The sequence below is a fragment of the Podarcis melisellensis genome (genome assembly GCF_964234715.1).
Source record: "Podarcis melisellensis genome assembly, chromosome: 3".
Lineage (NCBI taxonomy): Eukaryota > Metazoa > Chordata > Lepidosauria > Squamata > Lacertidae > Podarcis > Podarcis melisellensis.
Genome location: NC_138530.1, coordinates 41,948,537 through 41,964,819, shown reverse-complemented (window position 1 = coordinate 41,964,819; position 16,283 = coordinate 41,948,537). Strand labels below are relative to the sequence as shown.

Genomic DNA, 16,283 nt, shown 5'->3' with positions numbered 1-16,283 from the left:
GAGCCTATCGCCTTAAAAACAAGTTTTCTTATACAAACTACAATCAAAACAATAAGCGAATAGAGAATGAAAAGAAACACAATTTGCAAGTACAAACAGATGATGGAAAATGATAACATTATTTTTAATTATTTTTAGTAGAAAACTAGCACAAAACATTGAATTTTAAAAATACCTTGCTGCTTGCTGTTCAATGTAATGTTACAGTGCCACCTGATGGATACTGAACAAAACAACTCTTACAACAAACATACGGTATTTTATATTCTTAGTATATATATATACATTGTGGTTTAGAATTTTCTGTCATCCCTGTCTGTAGGTGTAGTCAAGATTTGCTGATAATATGAGTCCCTGAGGTTCCATCACACTGCTGTATGACACATAGCAAAGGGGCAGACCTGCAGTTGAATATCACATGCAGGCTCAAAAATCAGCGAGATTGGTTGGCATCTGTTTGTATCAGGAGACAATGGAAGAGTTGCCTATGGGGGTGAAGTCAAACCATTGGAGAGTTACAGCACCTGCTGTGGCTGTAGAGACTGATATGGGAGTGAAATGTTTATTACAGATGGGGCAGATGAAGGCATCTGATGCAGGTGTGCCATGGCATTTCTTCTTTCTGTGCTCTTCCCAGCTTCATTCCTCCTCTGGTCACTGCTGTGGATGCACATGGTATCTAAAATTAAATAGCATAATAAGTGCTTCAGCATCCCACTGATTTAAATGGGACACTTAAATGCATGCACTGATGGATTCCTAATTAAAATCAATGGGGCCCTTGACTGTACTGCTGTTTAAGTCTATTTTTTGCAAACACAGTTCATGCCATAGCTGTGAACTCTATGGGTAAGAAGATATAATTCATTCATTCCCTTCTCTTTTCTTTCTATGAACTGAGACTAGGCAGAGATAACCTTTCAGTTTCAATAGACAAGTGCACTGCAGGAAACCTCAAACCACCTCCGTGTCTTATCAGGAAGTGATAATTTACATTGCCACAAGCACATACAACAGAAAATAAATTTTCATCTGGGGAACCAAATGATTGTTCTAAACTTGGATATCAAAACAATTATTGATGCTATAAAGTATTTAATTCACAGTGGCCTGAATCCTATGATAAGCTACCATAAGGAAATTTGCAGAAGGAAACTTTAAGCTGCAGTCCTAACCTCACTTCCCAGGGAACAAGCCACATTGAATTAAATACAACATTTATGAGTGAGTAGATGTTTATGTTTGTGCTGTTACTGTCCCTTTGCTGCCTGCAAGTTAGTGAGGCAAGACTTGCCCTTGCAGAAGACATGCTGGCTCTGCTTCAGCAAAGCTTGTTCTTCTATATGCTTGGTTATTTTATTTTAATGGTACTTTCCACCAGTTTTCCTGGGACAGATGTTAAGCTAGCCAGCCGGCAATTTCCAGAATCCCACCTGGATCCCTTTTTTAAAAATTGTGCTGCACTGGCCACTTTTCAGTCCTCAGGTATAGATGCTGACCCGAAGGACAAGTTACACATTTTTAAAGAAGATCAGCAATTTCACATTTGAGTTCATATCTGGTCTCAGTGATTTCTCAGTGTTTATTTTGTCTGTTAGGCCTAGACCTTCATCTCTTATCATCACTATCTGCTTCTGTTCTTCAGACTCCCTGCCTGCATAAACTAGTTAAGGCTCTGGGATCTGCCCCATATTTTCCTCTGTGAAGACAGAGGACAGGGCTGCACTGACAGCCACTTTTATGTAAAACTATGTTGCAAGCAGTTTATGCATAGTGCGACTTGAATTACACACAAAATAAAACCTAAGCAAATTAAACAGTTCAAAAGCAATGTAATTTAGGACCTGGGACAAAGGGAGAGACACTGTGGGATTGTTATAAGGAACAATGCTACACTAAGTTCCATGTGAGCTGACCATTTTAATTTCACTTCCATCTAATAGAGGAAGAACAACACGAAAGAGCCGAAGTGTGGGAGCTATCTCCAACCTATTTGTATCATAGCAACCGAGGGGGCTTCCAGATGTGGACAATTTAGCAGTAATTATTTCTCTTCTACTTTAAGATGGAAGTGAAATAGCAGCTCTGCTTTCAGACTTCTTGCACCTTTTCTTCAGCACTGGATTATTTTGGGATATGTGACTTTCATTAGGATTTTTGTGTGTGTATATTTTGTTAAGTATTTGTTACTGAATTTCTGATTGTAATCCCTGCCTGCTGAAATTGGGGGGCAAAGGGAGAAATAGATGTAACAGTACTGCTATTTGGAAAGGGAAGGGATAAAGTGATAAAGCTGAGAGGCAGTCCATAAAAGAAATAAAAAAAATTCCTTCCAGTAGCACCTTAAAGACCAACTAAGTTAGTTTTTGGTATGAGCTTTCGTGTGCATGCACACTTCTTCAGATATACTGAAACAGAAGTTTCCAGACCCTTCTATATAGTGAGAAGGTGGGGAGGGGTATTACTCAGAAGGGTGGTGGGAATGGGTGATGGGCAGATAGCTGTGATGAGCCTGTTGACGACTCTTAACGACTGCAATAGGTATTACAGGAAAAAGCAAGGGGTGAGAAGGTGAAAAGTGGCTTTGTCATGTATAATGAGATAAGAATCCAATGTCTTTGTTCAGACCAGGTTTCTCCATGGTTTTAAGTTTGGTGATAAGTTGCAATTCAGCAGCTTCTCTTTCCAGTCTATTTCTGAAATTCCTTTGTAGTAAAACAGCTACTTTGAGATCTTGTATAGAATGTCCTGGGAGATTGAAGTGTTCTCCTACTGGTTTCTCTGTCTTGTGATTCCTGATGTCCGATTTATGTCCGTTTATTCTTTGGCGTAAGGTCTGGCCTGTTTGTCCAATATAGAGAGCTGAAGGACACTGTTGGCATTTGATGGCATACACAATGTTAGACGATGAGCAATTAAGGATTAACTGTTGGCATTTGATGGCATACACAATGTTAGACGATAAGCAATTGCTCATCGTCTAACATTGTGTATGCCATCAAATGCCAACAGTGTCCCTCAGCTCTCTATATTGGACAAACAGGCCAGACCTTACACCAAAGAATAAACGGACATAAATTGGACATCAGGAGTCGTCAACAGGCTCATCACAGCTATCTGCCCATCACCCATTCCCACCACCCTTCTGAGTAATACCCCTCCCCAACTTCTCACTATATAGTAGGGTCTGGAAACTTCTGTTTCAGTGTATCTGAAGAAGTGTGCATGCACACGAAAGCTCATACCAAGAACTAACTTAGTTGGTCTTTAAGGTGCTACTGGAAGGATTTTTTTTTTTGTTTTGACTATGGCAGACCAACACGGCTATCTATCTGTAACATAAAGGAAATGACTAGCTAGAGCAATCTATGGAAGTCCAAATAAAAGCATGAAAGACCACCCACAACAGTAGAAAGTTTGCAGGTATTGCATTGAGTTTAAAAAGCTGGATTTTTCTTAACTCTTTTTGAGTCAGAGGAAGGAAGCTGAACAGAGAAAAAAGTAAGAAAGGTATGTTTTGTTCATGGCACTGTGTAGATGCCTTGTAAAAAGTGAACAAAGTGTAGGCATTTCCACAGTAAATGCCCACTGTGGAAGCACCTCAATACAACTTGCACTACTGAAATGGGAAAAAGTTTGCCATGCTTCTCAAAGTAACTAAGGTGTGTAATAAAGGGAAGGCTCTCAGAAAGCCACTGTTGGTGATCTGTTCATGATGTATATGAGGAACAATTAAAGGGTCATTTGTCTTGCACAGGGAAACAAGAGACTGAAATGCATAATATGGGGAAAGGGTCAGTGGTGTGAGGGCAGTGCTAAGGGCCAACCCTTGCCAACCTTGTTCCTTCCAGACATTTTGGACTCAATACTCATCAGCCTCAGTCAGGAAAGTTGGGGCTGATGGGAATTGTAGTCCAAAACATCTGGGGGGCACCAGCTTGGCCAAGATAGCCTTAGGCTGTGATGTTCCCATGGCTACTCTCTTCTTTGTTGCTTGGCAGTTAGTGGAACCGTTGTGTTGTGAAATACTGGGTTGGTTTTCAAGGGAAAGCAAGGGCTTGGTATTGTCAGAGCATAGGGTAAAAGCAGTCTTGCCTGGCAGTGGTGATATCTGTGCACAAAGAGATGTTGCATCAGGAGACAGAAGTCTGTAAATATTTAAATAACTTTACATTATAATAGATTTTGCCTCTGGTTTCACTGTATTAAAGCAGTGTCTCCCTGAATAGCTTCATGATGGTTTCTAAAAACATTAACTTATTAAATTAATATGTAAAACTTTAAGAGGGTGGGAAGAGAGAGAAAAGGTCATTTCGACACACACAGAGGCAAGCTCGATCAGATACTTAGAAACTGATAATGGTCAAGAATGCATAAAAAATAGAATATTGTAATGAGTTTTTTGAGGAGGGCTAGATCCCCCTAAACGTGTTATGATTTAGAATTAATCCAGGTTTGATTAAACTTTGCCAAACACAGAACCCCCCTGGATTTAGTTATGCTAAGGAATCAAGCCAGCTGGCAGAGCAAGCTGGATGGGCCATTAGCAGGGGGCAAAGGCTGATGGTCTATCAAGATTGCCAGGCAAGGGGGATCTTCTGGAATAAATAATTGCTGAATATTCTCTACCAGCAAGGCTTTTCCTGCTCTGTTCCATTACATGAGGATGGATGTGACTATAACAAGTAAAAAGCTAAGAGAAAACGATATTACCTTCACAAGAAAGGACCTTTGTCTGGAAAGGTCTTATCTTGCAAAGTAGCTCGGGCAGCAGTTAAAGTGGAGATTTTCTTCACTGGAAGTAACAAAGTAGCTTTCTGTATGTAGTCACACTGAAGCTATGATGTTGCAACCTGGCAGGAGCTCTGTGGGTACCAGAGGCAACATGGGATGGCAGACAAAGGTTCACCACAAGGACTGCTGAGACTGCAAAGAACAGTGTGCTGCCAAAAAGGATTGGGATGACTTCAAACAGAAGGATGCAGAAATAGAATTCTGGGGGGGGGGGGGAATGCCAAGGAACTTAAGAAAAACAAACAAGAAGACAATAACTCTTCCATTTGAACAGACAAGGATTGACTGATACTTCCTTGTACTGGCTCCAACTTTCAGAGCAAGTTGCAGAGATGGCCATGCTTGCTTTTCTAAAGTGTTATCTCAGGTTTATTGTACATTACATTATAGTATCATGGATCTCTTCTGGCTAGCACGTGCCACAGTAGAGTTGCAATAAGGATAGCAGAAAAGGATAACCTCTGAGGATTTTTAAGGGGAAGGAAGTGCAGTCGTACCATGGTTTTCAAACAGCCTAGTTCTTGAACATTTTGGCTCCCGAACGATCGAAACCCAGAAGTGACTGTTCTGGTTTTCGAACATTCTTTTGGAAGTTGAACATCTGACAGGGCTTCCATAGCTTATTGGCTGCAGAAGCTTCCTGCAACCAATCAGAAGCGGTGCTTTGGTTTTCGAAAGTTTTGGTAGTCGAACGGACTTCTGGAATGGATTCTGTTTGACTTCCAAGGTACAACTGTATATTTGAAAGAAACCAGGGTAGACATTTGGAATCTTGGATATTTAGCAAATAATGGCCTTAGTGAAGTATTTTTCCAGTACAGTATGATACATACACATACATCCATGTTTGAATACAGGAAGGAATCTAGCTGTTGTACTAACAGTACTAGAACCTCCTTAACCAGGAAAGTGACATTGACACTTTTTTCACAATAGAAAAGGTGGTATAGTTTGATGGAGGGGTGTGGCAGAATATTATTTGATGACAAACCACTCACAGCAATATACTTAGTTATTACCAAGTCCTTTAGTAAGTGAGTGATGTTTTAATAGAAAAATAATTGACCAAATAATTGTATTAGAACTTACAGGGAGGGATTATGGTTGCTTTATGGTTTTTTAAATAAAAAAATATGCAGCCACAAAAGGGAATGGTGGGTAAATGAGCAAGTATTATTGTGAAATAATCATTGACATAAACCTCAGTGATGTGAAATCACAAACAAATAGGTTAACCATAACTCTGTCAAAATATAACACTGCTACCAAGTATGTTTGAAGTACTTGACAAGTCACTTCATAATGTTATTACAGAGTTGAGCAACTGTACATTTTCAGCTATGGATGGAAATATTTGTTCCCAGTGTTAATGCTAATACTACCACATAGTGGTCAGGTTTAGCACGAAGTGTGTTTGACAAGAAAGAATTCTAGGGAAGTTGGAAAGAATGGGAAGCCCTCACTAACCGCTCAGACTTTGCCAGCTCTGGAAGCAAAAATGCCCTAGTATTTGTAGTTCCAGTGATCAAATCATTACTAGTTCCCCTCCATAAAATCTTGTGACAATTTGGAGTTATGTTTATTTGATTCCTGAGTCTTTAGGATATTGGACTTTCTATTGTTTGCAACAAGGCGCCAAATCATACTTTTAACAGGCAAGGCTTGCAATCTTTTCACCTGTAGGTGCTCTGTGTACATAATTATATTACATTTACTATTATAATTTGTTATGGCCTTTGACTGTACTCCTGCTGCTCTCCTGATCTCATTCATCCTTGTGTGACACAAAATTGCAAAGAGACAAAATACAAAACAATGCAACGATTGTCTGGGGGGGGGGGTTGCTCACATCCACCTGGACTTAATCCTAACATGTAGTCTATAGGACTCCAGATTCACTACCATTACCAATCGGGGGAAAGAATGTTAAATGGAGCAGTGTTGTGTCCCAACATCTTATGTGGTCTGTCCTGGACACTATTTCAATGGATGAAAAGGAATTCCTTGTTAAAAATGTGTTTTCCAACCTCATAGGGATGGGGTGGGGCCTGGAAACAGATAATGATTGCTGATTGGATGCATGTGTCTGCTGGCTTGTGGCAGATTGTCCGCCAGAGACAGCAGCAAGAATGAGGGATCTGATTGAAGATTATGTGTGCAAGAGGGTATGGAGAGTGAGCTTACCCAAAGATAAATTTCTCGCTACCCCACCAAAGAATTTAAATCATCAGTGTCCTAATAAGTAGCATGATTTCAGTTACATTGTACAGTATAAGCACATACATGAGCTCTGCATTTACAGTTACATATAAAGGTGATCAAAAGCTACAATGAGATTTAATAGTAAAAACAAAATGTCCCCTCTGGTTTAGTAATGCAGAATCAGAAAATAGCCAAACATCCCAAATGGATGTGTTATTTTACAGACTATTAATAATGATTTTACCTAATCCACACTCAGTTCTAACCTATGAAAAAGCAGCTAGCATAGTTTAGAGGAACAAATTAAAGAAGCATTGAATCTAGTGGATGTTATATAGCTAAGCTTTTCAAAGAAGCTTAATTGCAGCCCCAAAATGGTTGCAGTAATACCCAATATCCATCTGTTATTATTCATAAACTGATATACATTTGGGAGTTGCTGGAAAATATGCTCTGTATACAAGAGAGCTTGCTTAAAATACTGAATCCAGCTTTTGCCTTTAAATCTGTTTATACAACCGACCCTGATGATGTTCCAAATGCTGGTGTGTGGGAGCCACACTAAGGGTGAAAAAAGAAACAAAGATTGCTCCGAACTATTTAGCATAGCACTTTAGCAGCAACAATAACATCTGTTCATTGAACATACATCATTAAAATGAGCCCAGAAGGCATTCACTTTTAAATGTACAAAGCAACATGCCTCTACAAATGTTATTTAAAATACATCAGAATTTCAACAGTGATAAATTCTAGGCAAATTATCTGGTTGTATGGTTGCAACATAGCTTTGTAAACGATCTCTGACTGTGGAATGTAATGGAATAAAGTATTCTCCCCTCCAAGTTCCTTGGAATATAAAAAATCATAACTTTTTCCATTCTTTTTCTTTGCTTACCTATGTGTGACATATTTGTGAGAAAAATGGTATAATGCTGATATTTTGGGGGGTCCTCTGGAAGTCTTTTTTTAAATTGTGTGTTCACAATGCTTTGTGTTCATGATGGTACTGGGTTGGCTAAACAAAACACTGCTCTCAATTTTGTTTGTTCCTGCAAACATTTTAGGGCACACATACTGCTTCATTTTCAATTGGTGCATGTTCTGTATCTACCTGCTGAAATCCTGTAACCTTTTATACACAAATATTCCAGTTAATTTTTGTCCGCTTTCATTGCACTATAGTGCAAGAGGGCCCCTTCAGATGGCAATAATCCAGTAACACTGGTGAAGCACCACTGGAGAAGCCCCACAGAACAACTAGTAAAGCTGAACGATGTGTGGATAGGTCAGTATAAATCCACCACTAATGCAATATTATTGAGCCAATGACATGTTGCAGAATGCACCCACAAGAAAAACCCAGTTGTATTTTGTAAATATGATTTTTGCAATTGAATTTAGACTTCTAGGAGAGCAAATACAGTACAGCCATAGGCATGAGGATGAACAAAGTTATATTTGCCTACTTTCATTTTCTGTAAGGTATTTCAGCTGTTAATAATTGGGAGTTGGTTTGCAATTTGTATTTTAATGGATTAGATGTAAATAAATGGGCATATTATCAAAACATCAGAATCTATATGGGATAGTGAAGGAAAAGTTAAGATACCCTACAATGTATTAAACAAAGCCTCCAGTCATTGTTAGAGGAGGTAAAAAACCCAAACATCTTTAATATTGCTCATTCCTAATTACTGTTACCTTAAGAGAATAAAAAGCCTAAAAAAGAAAGGCTTGCAACCTTGTTGGCTAAAGATTTCTCTCACCAATTAAATGTGGCCTGCAGCTATGGCCATGATCCAGAAAACCACCAAGCTAGTTCCATGATTCCAAGGTTGCTTTAGACCTGCCTTTCTTAAACAGCCGTCCGCCATATGACAAATTGCTTTTGAAACTGAAAAGTGTTTCAAAGGCTGTTCGAAATTGTGTGATGGCATGGGGTCGGCTGTTCAAATAAAAAATACACTGGGCTAGTGCAGGCTCCTGGTGTGAGCCCAAGCAGCTCTTTAGGTCCACGGCTAACACTGTGGGATGATTAACCTGCCAATTAAATCTTGCCACCCTTGCTTTTCATCAGGTGAAAGAACAGAAGTCACAGTGTACAAAAGTAAAAATGCGCACAGAATCTGTGCAAACTTGTGAGGAAAAAGGAAAGAGTGAAACATATAGAAATGGATCCCATGACTAACACCGAACCTTTTCTCATCATCCAACAATTCCTTCTATGGGCGGGTGCATGGAAGTGTTGTAATGCACATGTCTGGGCCATCTTATCTTAGTGTAAAACAACAAGATAGCGGTAAGCCTTGAGCCCTCTCATGCACTCCCTTCCTCCCTCGCCTGAGGCGGCCACCTCACTCTGCCTAATAGCAGGGCTGGCCCCGGCACAGTTCCGTCACCCTGGAGTGCAACAAGAGCTGGCTTATTGGAAAGCCTTTCCTATTGTGGCTGTGAAGTGAACTGCATCAATGTATTTTCATTGCTGCCAGGGCAAAGAGAGAGACCTTGTGGGACGCTGATTGCAGGATAACCCACAAGGTCTCTCTCTCTTTGCCCTAGCAACCAATGAAAATCTGGGCAAGGGTTATTATTAAGGAGATTGCAGCTGACTGCTTTGGGGGTGCTCTTATTTAACCATAATATCTTTTAATATATATTTTAAAATCTATATTAAATTTTACCCTTTTAATATGCTAAGTTCTATATAGGTTAGATGTGATCAATGTAGTATTGTAAAGATGGTAGGTTTTACGTAGGATTCTTCCAGGCAGCAATGTGATTTTTATTGCAGTATTTTATACTGCTAGGTTATCTTATATGTGAATGGCCTATGACCCAAGCATTAATAAATGACTAAGTGTAAAATCGTTAGCAGGATTGAAATATCACTTGTAGTTTAAGGTTGAATTCTGGACATAATGGAAGAGGTAAAGGATTTGGATTATCATAAAAGATGCGGGAGGAAATAATGAATAATAGGACCCACAAAGGGGAGGATGGAAGTCTAGGGGATTCCTTTTAATCTTGTTTTTATTATTTATGTTTGCTATATCTCTGTAAAATTTTAATTTGAAAAACCAAATAATTTTTTTGAGATTTAAGAAGGAACCAAAAAATAATAATATAAAAAATAAACGACATAAATGTAAGCATAAAACCTCTGGGTTGTTTTCGTGTGGGGGGGGGGACACTTTTTTTTTTTAAGGATCTCGAATGACCACGGATTTAGCTAGCCCTCAACGCGGCAGTCCAGGGGAAGCGAAGGCACTTTGGTAGATGCTCGGAAGAGAAGGGGATGATCAAATGCGCTTGGAATTCGGGACGGGAACGAGCCGAGCGCCGCTTTCTGGCTTCCTTCACCAGAGGAGCTTCTCCCGAGCAGCAATAACGTGACGGAGCCTTGGCGGGGCGCCTGCCTCAAACCAAAGTCCTGAACAAAATCAAAACTTTGCGGTTCCCCCTCGCACGTTTGGTCCACATTTCACCCACCTCCTTTTTTTTTTTAATTTGGTGCACCTCCAGCCCCCTTATCCCGCCCGTTTCCCTCTGCCGCTCATTACTTTTCTCCTCCGCCTCTTCCAGCGGCTCCCTCCACTCCCCGCTCCCCTCACGCTCCCTCGCGCTATAGCCGTTCAGAACACCAACCGCCACAGGCACTAGAAGTAACGGAAACTCTGTCCGGCAGCCCGGCGCCTGCGCCGTCTCAGCCTCTTCGCCTCGCTCTCGCAGTGGCCCCGCGGGCGTTGTAGTTCCCTGCGCCGTTCACCTCAGGAGGGAGGAGGGGGAGGAAAAACTCCCCTTCCCAGCATGCCTCTCGGCCACCCCCTCCCACCTCCACCCCACTCCTCCTGTCCCATCTCGGGCGACTGAGGCTTCTCAGTGTGTGTGTGTGTGTGTGTGTGTGTACAGTAGATGGTGTGTCGCTCGAAGTGGGAGCGGCGGTAATGAGATGCGTGTGAAACCGCCCAGTCCCGGGAGGAGACGGAGTTTCGCCGAGACGCGAGTGAGTGGTCGGGAGTTGGAGGGATGAGGGGAAAGAGAGGGAGTCCGAGGGCGGGAGGAGGCGGAATGGGCAGAGGGGGCAACGTGGAAAGTTCCTCCGGTCGCGTCGGGGGCGGCAACACCGCCCTTCCCGGGTGGGTGGGGTGCGGGGAGGCGAAGCGAGGGCAGCGGGGGCGCCAGGCTCGGGCTGAGTCCCAAGCGACTCCCTCCTTCCGCGGTGACCATCCAGCTGTGGTCAGCGGAGGTGGGGGGGGTCAAGAGGAGGCCGGGTGTGCCCAGATGTGGAGGGGCCGGTGACTCCCTGAAGGCCACATCATCCCTGCCCCCCCCAGCTGTGAGGGATGCTTCCCGACGAGGCTGCCCCATCTTCCGGGGGGGGGGGCTGGATTCGCCTCCTTTCTGAAGCAAATTCTTTCTCGCCCAGAGCAGTCGGTGCCCCGGGATGGAAGAGAGCCACGCGCTCCCGTCCTCATCCTCGCCTCCTCTGCAGCTGACGCCCCCTCGACTTTTGGAGCTTTAATCTGGCCACCAGCTTTCGCCTGAAGTGCTGCAAAGGAGGGTTCAAAACGCTGGTGAGAGGGATCTGGTGGGGGGAATGACCAGTCTCCCCCCTCCCCACTCCCCGCAGCAAGTTCTCAGCCTGGCAACCTGTTGGATTGCGAGGGAATTAAGTAAAGATGCCCATGTGGCTTTAATGTGACCCATGTAACACTTCAGTGCTTAAAAAAAAAAAGTTGTAAACTGCTAATTTCAATGGGGGGAAATGTCCTCAAGCACAGGGACATGTAACTGGCTTGCGAAGCATAATATTTAGTGTGAAGAGTGTGATTAAGAGTTTTTCACTTAGTGAAGGGCTTTTGGGAATTGATGGTAATCTCATAATAAGGAAGCAGGAAATGTAGCTTTGGGGAGCAATGGAGGTGTAAATAGAGAAAGAAGTGAGTCAGTTCAAATTGTGCCTGACACCCACAAACCACATGGGGATTATGTTGTTCCCTATGGCAATTGCTTTATAGTTTGGCTTTACCAGAGGCTATCAGGGTGTCTAAACTGCAAAAAGAACTGCAGTGCACTGGAATGCTGTGTTTTTCAGCTGGTGTCTGCAGTTGCTGAAACCTTTCTTTCTGATTTTTTAACTTTAAGCCCGACATTTACACACCGGATTTTATTAACAAAGGGGGTTCCCTTTTGGATAGGTTGCATCTGTTGCAGTTAGGTCCACAATGTGTTCAGCAGTATAGAGTACAGTAGCCTGTCAGTGTGCCAAGTACCTTCCCAAAAACTAAAGCATACAGTGCATGCTTTCTAGAAAGTGAGAATTGTTGAATTCCAACTTTCTTTCAAATAAATTTGCATAATTTTGGTCTGCACAGCCCCATTGTTAACTGGCACCTCTTTACTGTAAAACTTATTTCCCTGCAGCTGGCATAGTGCTGCATTTTGATTGCTATGTGTTTCAGCTTTAGGAACATTAGGAAAAGCTTCCAGAATAACAGGGCAAAAAGTAGTTGTCGGCACCCTTCCTCTGCCATTGGTGGTTTGGTCTTGTCTGGCTCCTTGCCACTCTATTGCTCTAGGTGCCTTGGCCTCATAGTGGCTAAGGACACTCTCTGCTTCCCATGCCACTTTGTCTGCCTTGTGACTGAGGCATAGCAATCAAACAACAGCCATCTTTCCTCCCAGCTACAGAGCTGCAACTATGAAGACGACTGCTGCTGCACCAAGGTTTGAAAGAATGCTGGGCATGTCATGTTTGCCAGCAGATGAATGTGAAGAAAGAAAATATGGAAGCCTACTTGTGGCTTTTGAAAGTAGTTTAGGCAAAGGCAAATAGCAGGGCAAATAGATCAAGATCTGAACTAGAGTGATTACATAAGGATTTGCTTGCTTCTGACTTTGCAACTGATTCTTTGAAATTTAGCTAATTTTTTTCTGAAGAAATTAGGAATGGTTACAAAATGATGTTCCCTAAGTTAATCATGTCTTTAGTCGTGAATGAGTCAGTTTTGGTTGCTATTGCAATTTAGAAAGTGGAAGAGAGCCATTTCTAAATTGAATGTATAGTCTGATCATTGTGGTTCTTCATCTCATAGTCCAAATTAGCTTGTACAAGGTTTAGAGCTGCACTGAAAGTCCCTTTAGGTGTAAGAGTAAATCTTGGAATGATGTAGGCAAACTCTTTCTTGACCCCATTTCTAGCAATTTCTCTTTATTTGACCACTTACCTTTCTTGCTCAACTATTTTTTATTTGGTCCTTACACTTGGAGTTCTTTTCCCAAAGTTAAAACTGCTGCAATAATAACCATGGTACTTAAACTGGAGCAAATTGTAGTAATTGAAGAAGCATTCTGAAATTGTTAATTTAAATGACACAGTGCATTCCTCCTTTCTTTTGTTTATCCATTTATTAACTTAATATTGTCATGCCAATGAGAAATGACACTGAGTTCAATAATCCTAACAGTGCTCTCATAAATGAATTTGCAATAAGATTCACCAGGCACTTCTTTGCATTTACCACTAAAAAGCTCTCTATATCTTCCTCCATTCTCACCTCAGTTACTGCAGCCTCCACCCCTCCAGCTGGCTCCTTACATTTTATTCAGTTCAGATTACCACTGCTAAAATCATGTCTTTCCCCTGTTGGCCAGACTCACTGTGTAGAGTTTGTCATATTTTCTAGAACAGTGTGACACCAAGTAGTAGTTTGTTACTTACAAAACACTGATATTTCAGATTTTCACCTCTGGATTTGCTGGAGTTTTCACTGGCAGTTGCACAAATATGCTTCTCTGGCAGCTACTTTTGTAGTTATATTTTGTAAAGGGATGTGCCATTTTTTAGAGGCCTTGAAATGTAATAATTCATAATCAGTTTGTGAAACATTTAAGAATTTACAATCTTTTCTGCTAACACTGCGTAGCTTTGTCACTTAGTCCGCTAAAGAGAAGTTTGTTCTAACATTGTATATAGTACCAATTGAATCAGCATTTAGGATTTGATATATCTGCAGTCTTGTTCTTCTAGTGTTAGCATACTTCTATGCCAAATACCTTGTAAAGTAATATATGCCTGGTTTTCCTTTGTGTCTTAGACAAAATGGCTACTAATGAAAATACCTCTGATGCGTTACTTAGAAATTATATTAGCACTTCTTCAGAAAGGTTGAAACAAAAACATTGCCAATTAACTTTGAAAATTAAAAGTTAAAATGAACATGAAATTGCATATTGTTTTAGAAGAGACCCACCGTACTTTTCTTAAGTGTACAGGAACATTGCGCTATGGTAGGGTAAAGCAGTGGTGCTTAACAAATCCTTTGGACCATTCAGTAGTAGTCATTGTGGGAACTTTATCAATGGTTAGCTACAAGGAGCTGAACAAGGAGAGGAAGTGTAGGTATGTTGTGTGTGACTTCCAATGCAAGTGCATCTAAAGCACGGCATGCACTTTCAATCCTTCTTGATTCTCTTAACATCTGAACTGCAAAAGGGTGAAATGCATGTGGAGGGGAGGGATCACATTCCACTTTTTCCTGCACTATTCCTTGCACTTTCTCTTTACTGCACATGCACTAGACTGAAAGCACAAGGTACTCCTTTTCAGTCCTGGATTTAGCACTGTGTTTCAGAGACACTTATAATTTCAGTGAACTTTTCTACATATATTTAACTACTCCATATATCCGTATTCCAAACACCTTTATTGTGGACCTCCCACTCCCTGATGTTAAGACTTTTTGAATATAACTGTTTTCAGTGTCCCTTCACAGCAGCATTATTTTTATCGAACAGCTTTGCAATCAGTGTGTTGAATATTATTTTTCTGCTGCTGCTATGAGCCATGCTAGATTAGATGTAGCAGTTATGTCGAGGAGCTGCAACATCTTGTTCCTGATATAATATACATGGCAGCTCCCTAAAAGATAGAAGAATAAAGTGAAGTATCTATGACTTAAGGAAATTAAAGCAGAAATAGGTTGTAGCATATGCATTTGGCCTCCCAGCATCATTTCTGCTTTAAGTAGATTGATTGTGGTGTTATGTAACATTTCTAGCATGTGTGAAATGTATCTTTTTTCCTCTTCTACTAGGCAGTACTTAACACTTCAAAATGCTGCAGACTACCACTGTGAACCCAACAATTCTGTTCCTTGTACTTGTATTCGTAGAAATTTTGTTCCTTCATTTCGTAAGATGAACATCTTCCAAAAATGACGACTCAGAGACCATTGAGTGGAACCTTATTTTTTCATCTCTATTAAATGAAACAATAACATCTGAAAGTTGAATAAATTCATTGAAGACAGTACTTTTGATCCAGGACATTATCCACGTTTTTTAAAACTAACAAGAGTATTGACATAAATTTGTAAGTTGAATCGTTGAGTGCAATACTTCGAAGTGTGCTGTTTAGCAGGTTTTTCTCCTCCCGCTGAAGCAAAGTCTAAGGTTGTCCTAGAAGTAGTGAAATGAAGAGGCTGTGTGAAAAAACAATGTCTATTTCTGTTTCTGAAGAGAACAATTTCATAATGATGTAAGCCTCTCCCAACATCTGGATGTGGTGCTAAAGGCAAAGCATTTTTGATCAGCTGACGTGAAGCTGTGCAAAGAGGACCTTCATTAAAATAGCTTCTTGCCAAAATAATCTTAAACATCATCATGCACAGACTGAAAAGAAAAATGAAGATGACTGAGATATGAGGATGTTTCCTTGAACCTTGAAAGAGAAGTGTGAAATTACACTTGCAACATTGCAGGGTAAAGAAAGAAAAGAATTTTCTTGACTATTAGACAGGTCTTGACAGATTTAAATCAAGTCAGATGTCATCAAACGAATCTTCTCCTCCATCCTTACAGAAGTTTTCCCCATCTGCGTCCCATGTTGCTGCTCCACCTACCCCTTCTTTATCTTCAAGTCCACAATCTGGACTCTCAGGCCGACTGTCCAATGGCAGCTTCAGCACACAAAGTCTCACCAACTCCAGGGGCTCTGTGCATGGCATCTCCTTCCTGCTGCAGATTGGACTCACTCGCGAGACTGTTACAATTGAGGCTCAAGATCTCTCCCTTTCTGTTGTCAAAGACCTAGTCTGCTCCGTAGTTTATCAAAAGGTACAGTACAACATAGAACATTATTGATTTTGATTACCGGTATATTATTCCCACCATTTTTTTTTTGCCCTCAGGGACTTGGGATAGATATCTTCAGGCTTAAAGTGGGGAGGGGATGTGCATGCAATCCTCCCTGTGTCTGCCACCTCCACTTCAGACCTTCCAGG

General features: G+C 41.2%; 1 protein-coding gene and 1 long non-coding RNA gene across 4 annotated transcripts in view; one reads left to right on the top strand and one right to left on the bottom strand.

Moving 5' to 3' along the window:
* Positions 1 to 100: 100 nt before the first annotated feature.
* LOC309366469 lies at positions 101 to 10,553 on the bottom strand. Its single transcript, XR_014166713.1, has 2 exons — positions 10,158 to 10,553; positions 101 to 679 (listed from the first exon to the last, which is right to left on the bottom strand). It is a non-coding gene; the product is annotated as an uncharacterized lncRNA (long non-coding RNA).
* Positions 10,554 to 10,689: 136 nt separating this feature from the next.
* Positions 10,690 to 16,283, top strand: part of PRKD3 (protein kinase D3) — a 62,828-nt gene continuing 57,234 nt past the window's right edge. For 2 of the 3 annotated variants that reach the window (XM_081905037.1, XM_081905036.1), the window contains exons 1-2: positions 10,690 to 11,002; positions 15,096 to 16,116. In XM_081905037.1, the coding sequence (XP_081761163.1) occupies positions 15,826 to 16,116 (291 nt within the window). In that variant the 5' untranslated portion in view covers positions 10,690 to 11,002; positions 15,096 to 15,825. The remainder of the gene's footprint in view (positions 11,003 to 15,095; positions 16,117 to 16,283) is intronic. The other variant, XM_081905035.1, reaches the window with a different exon arrangement.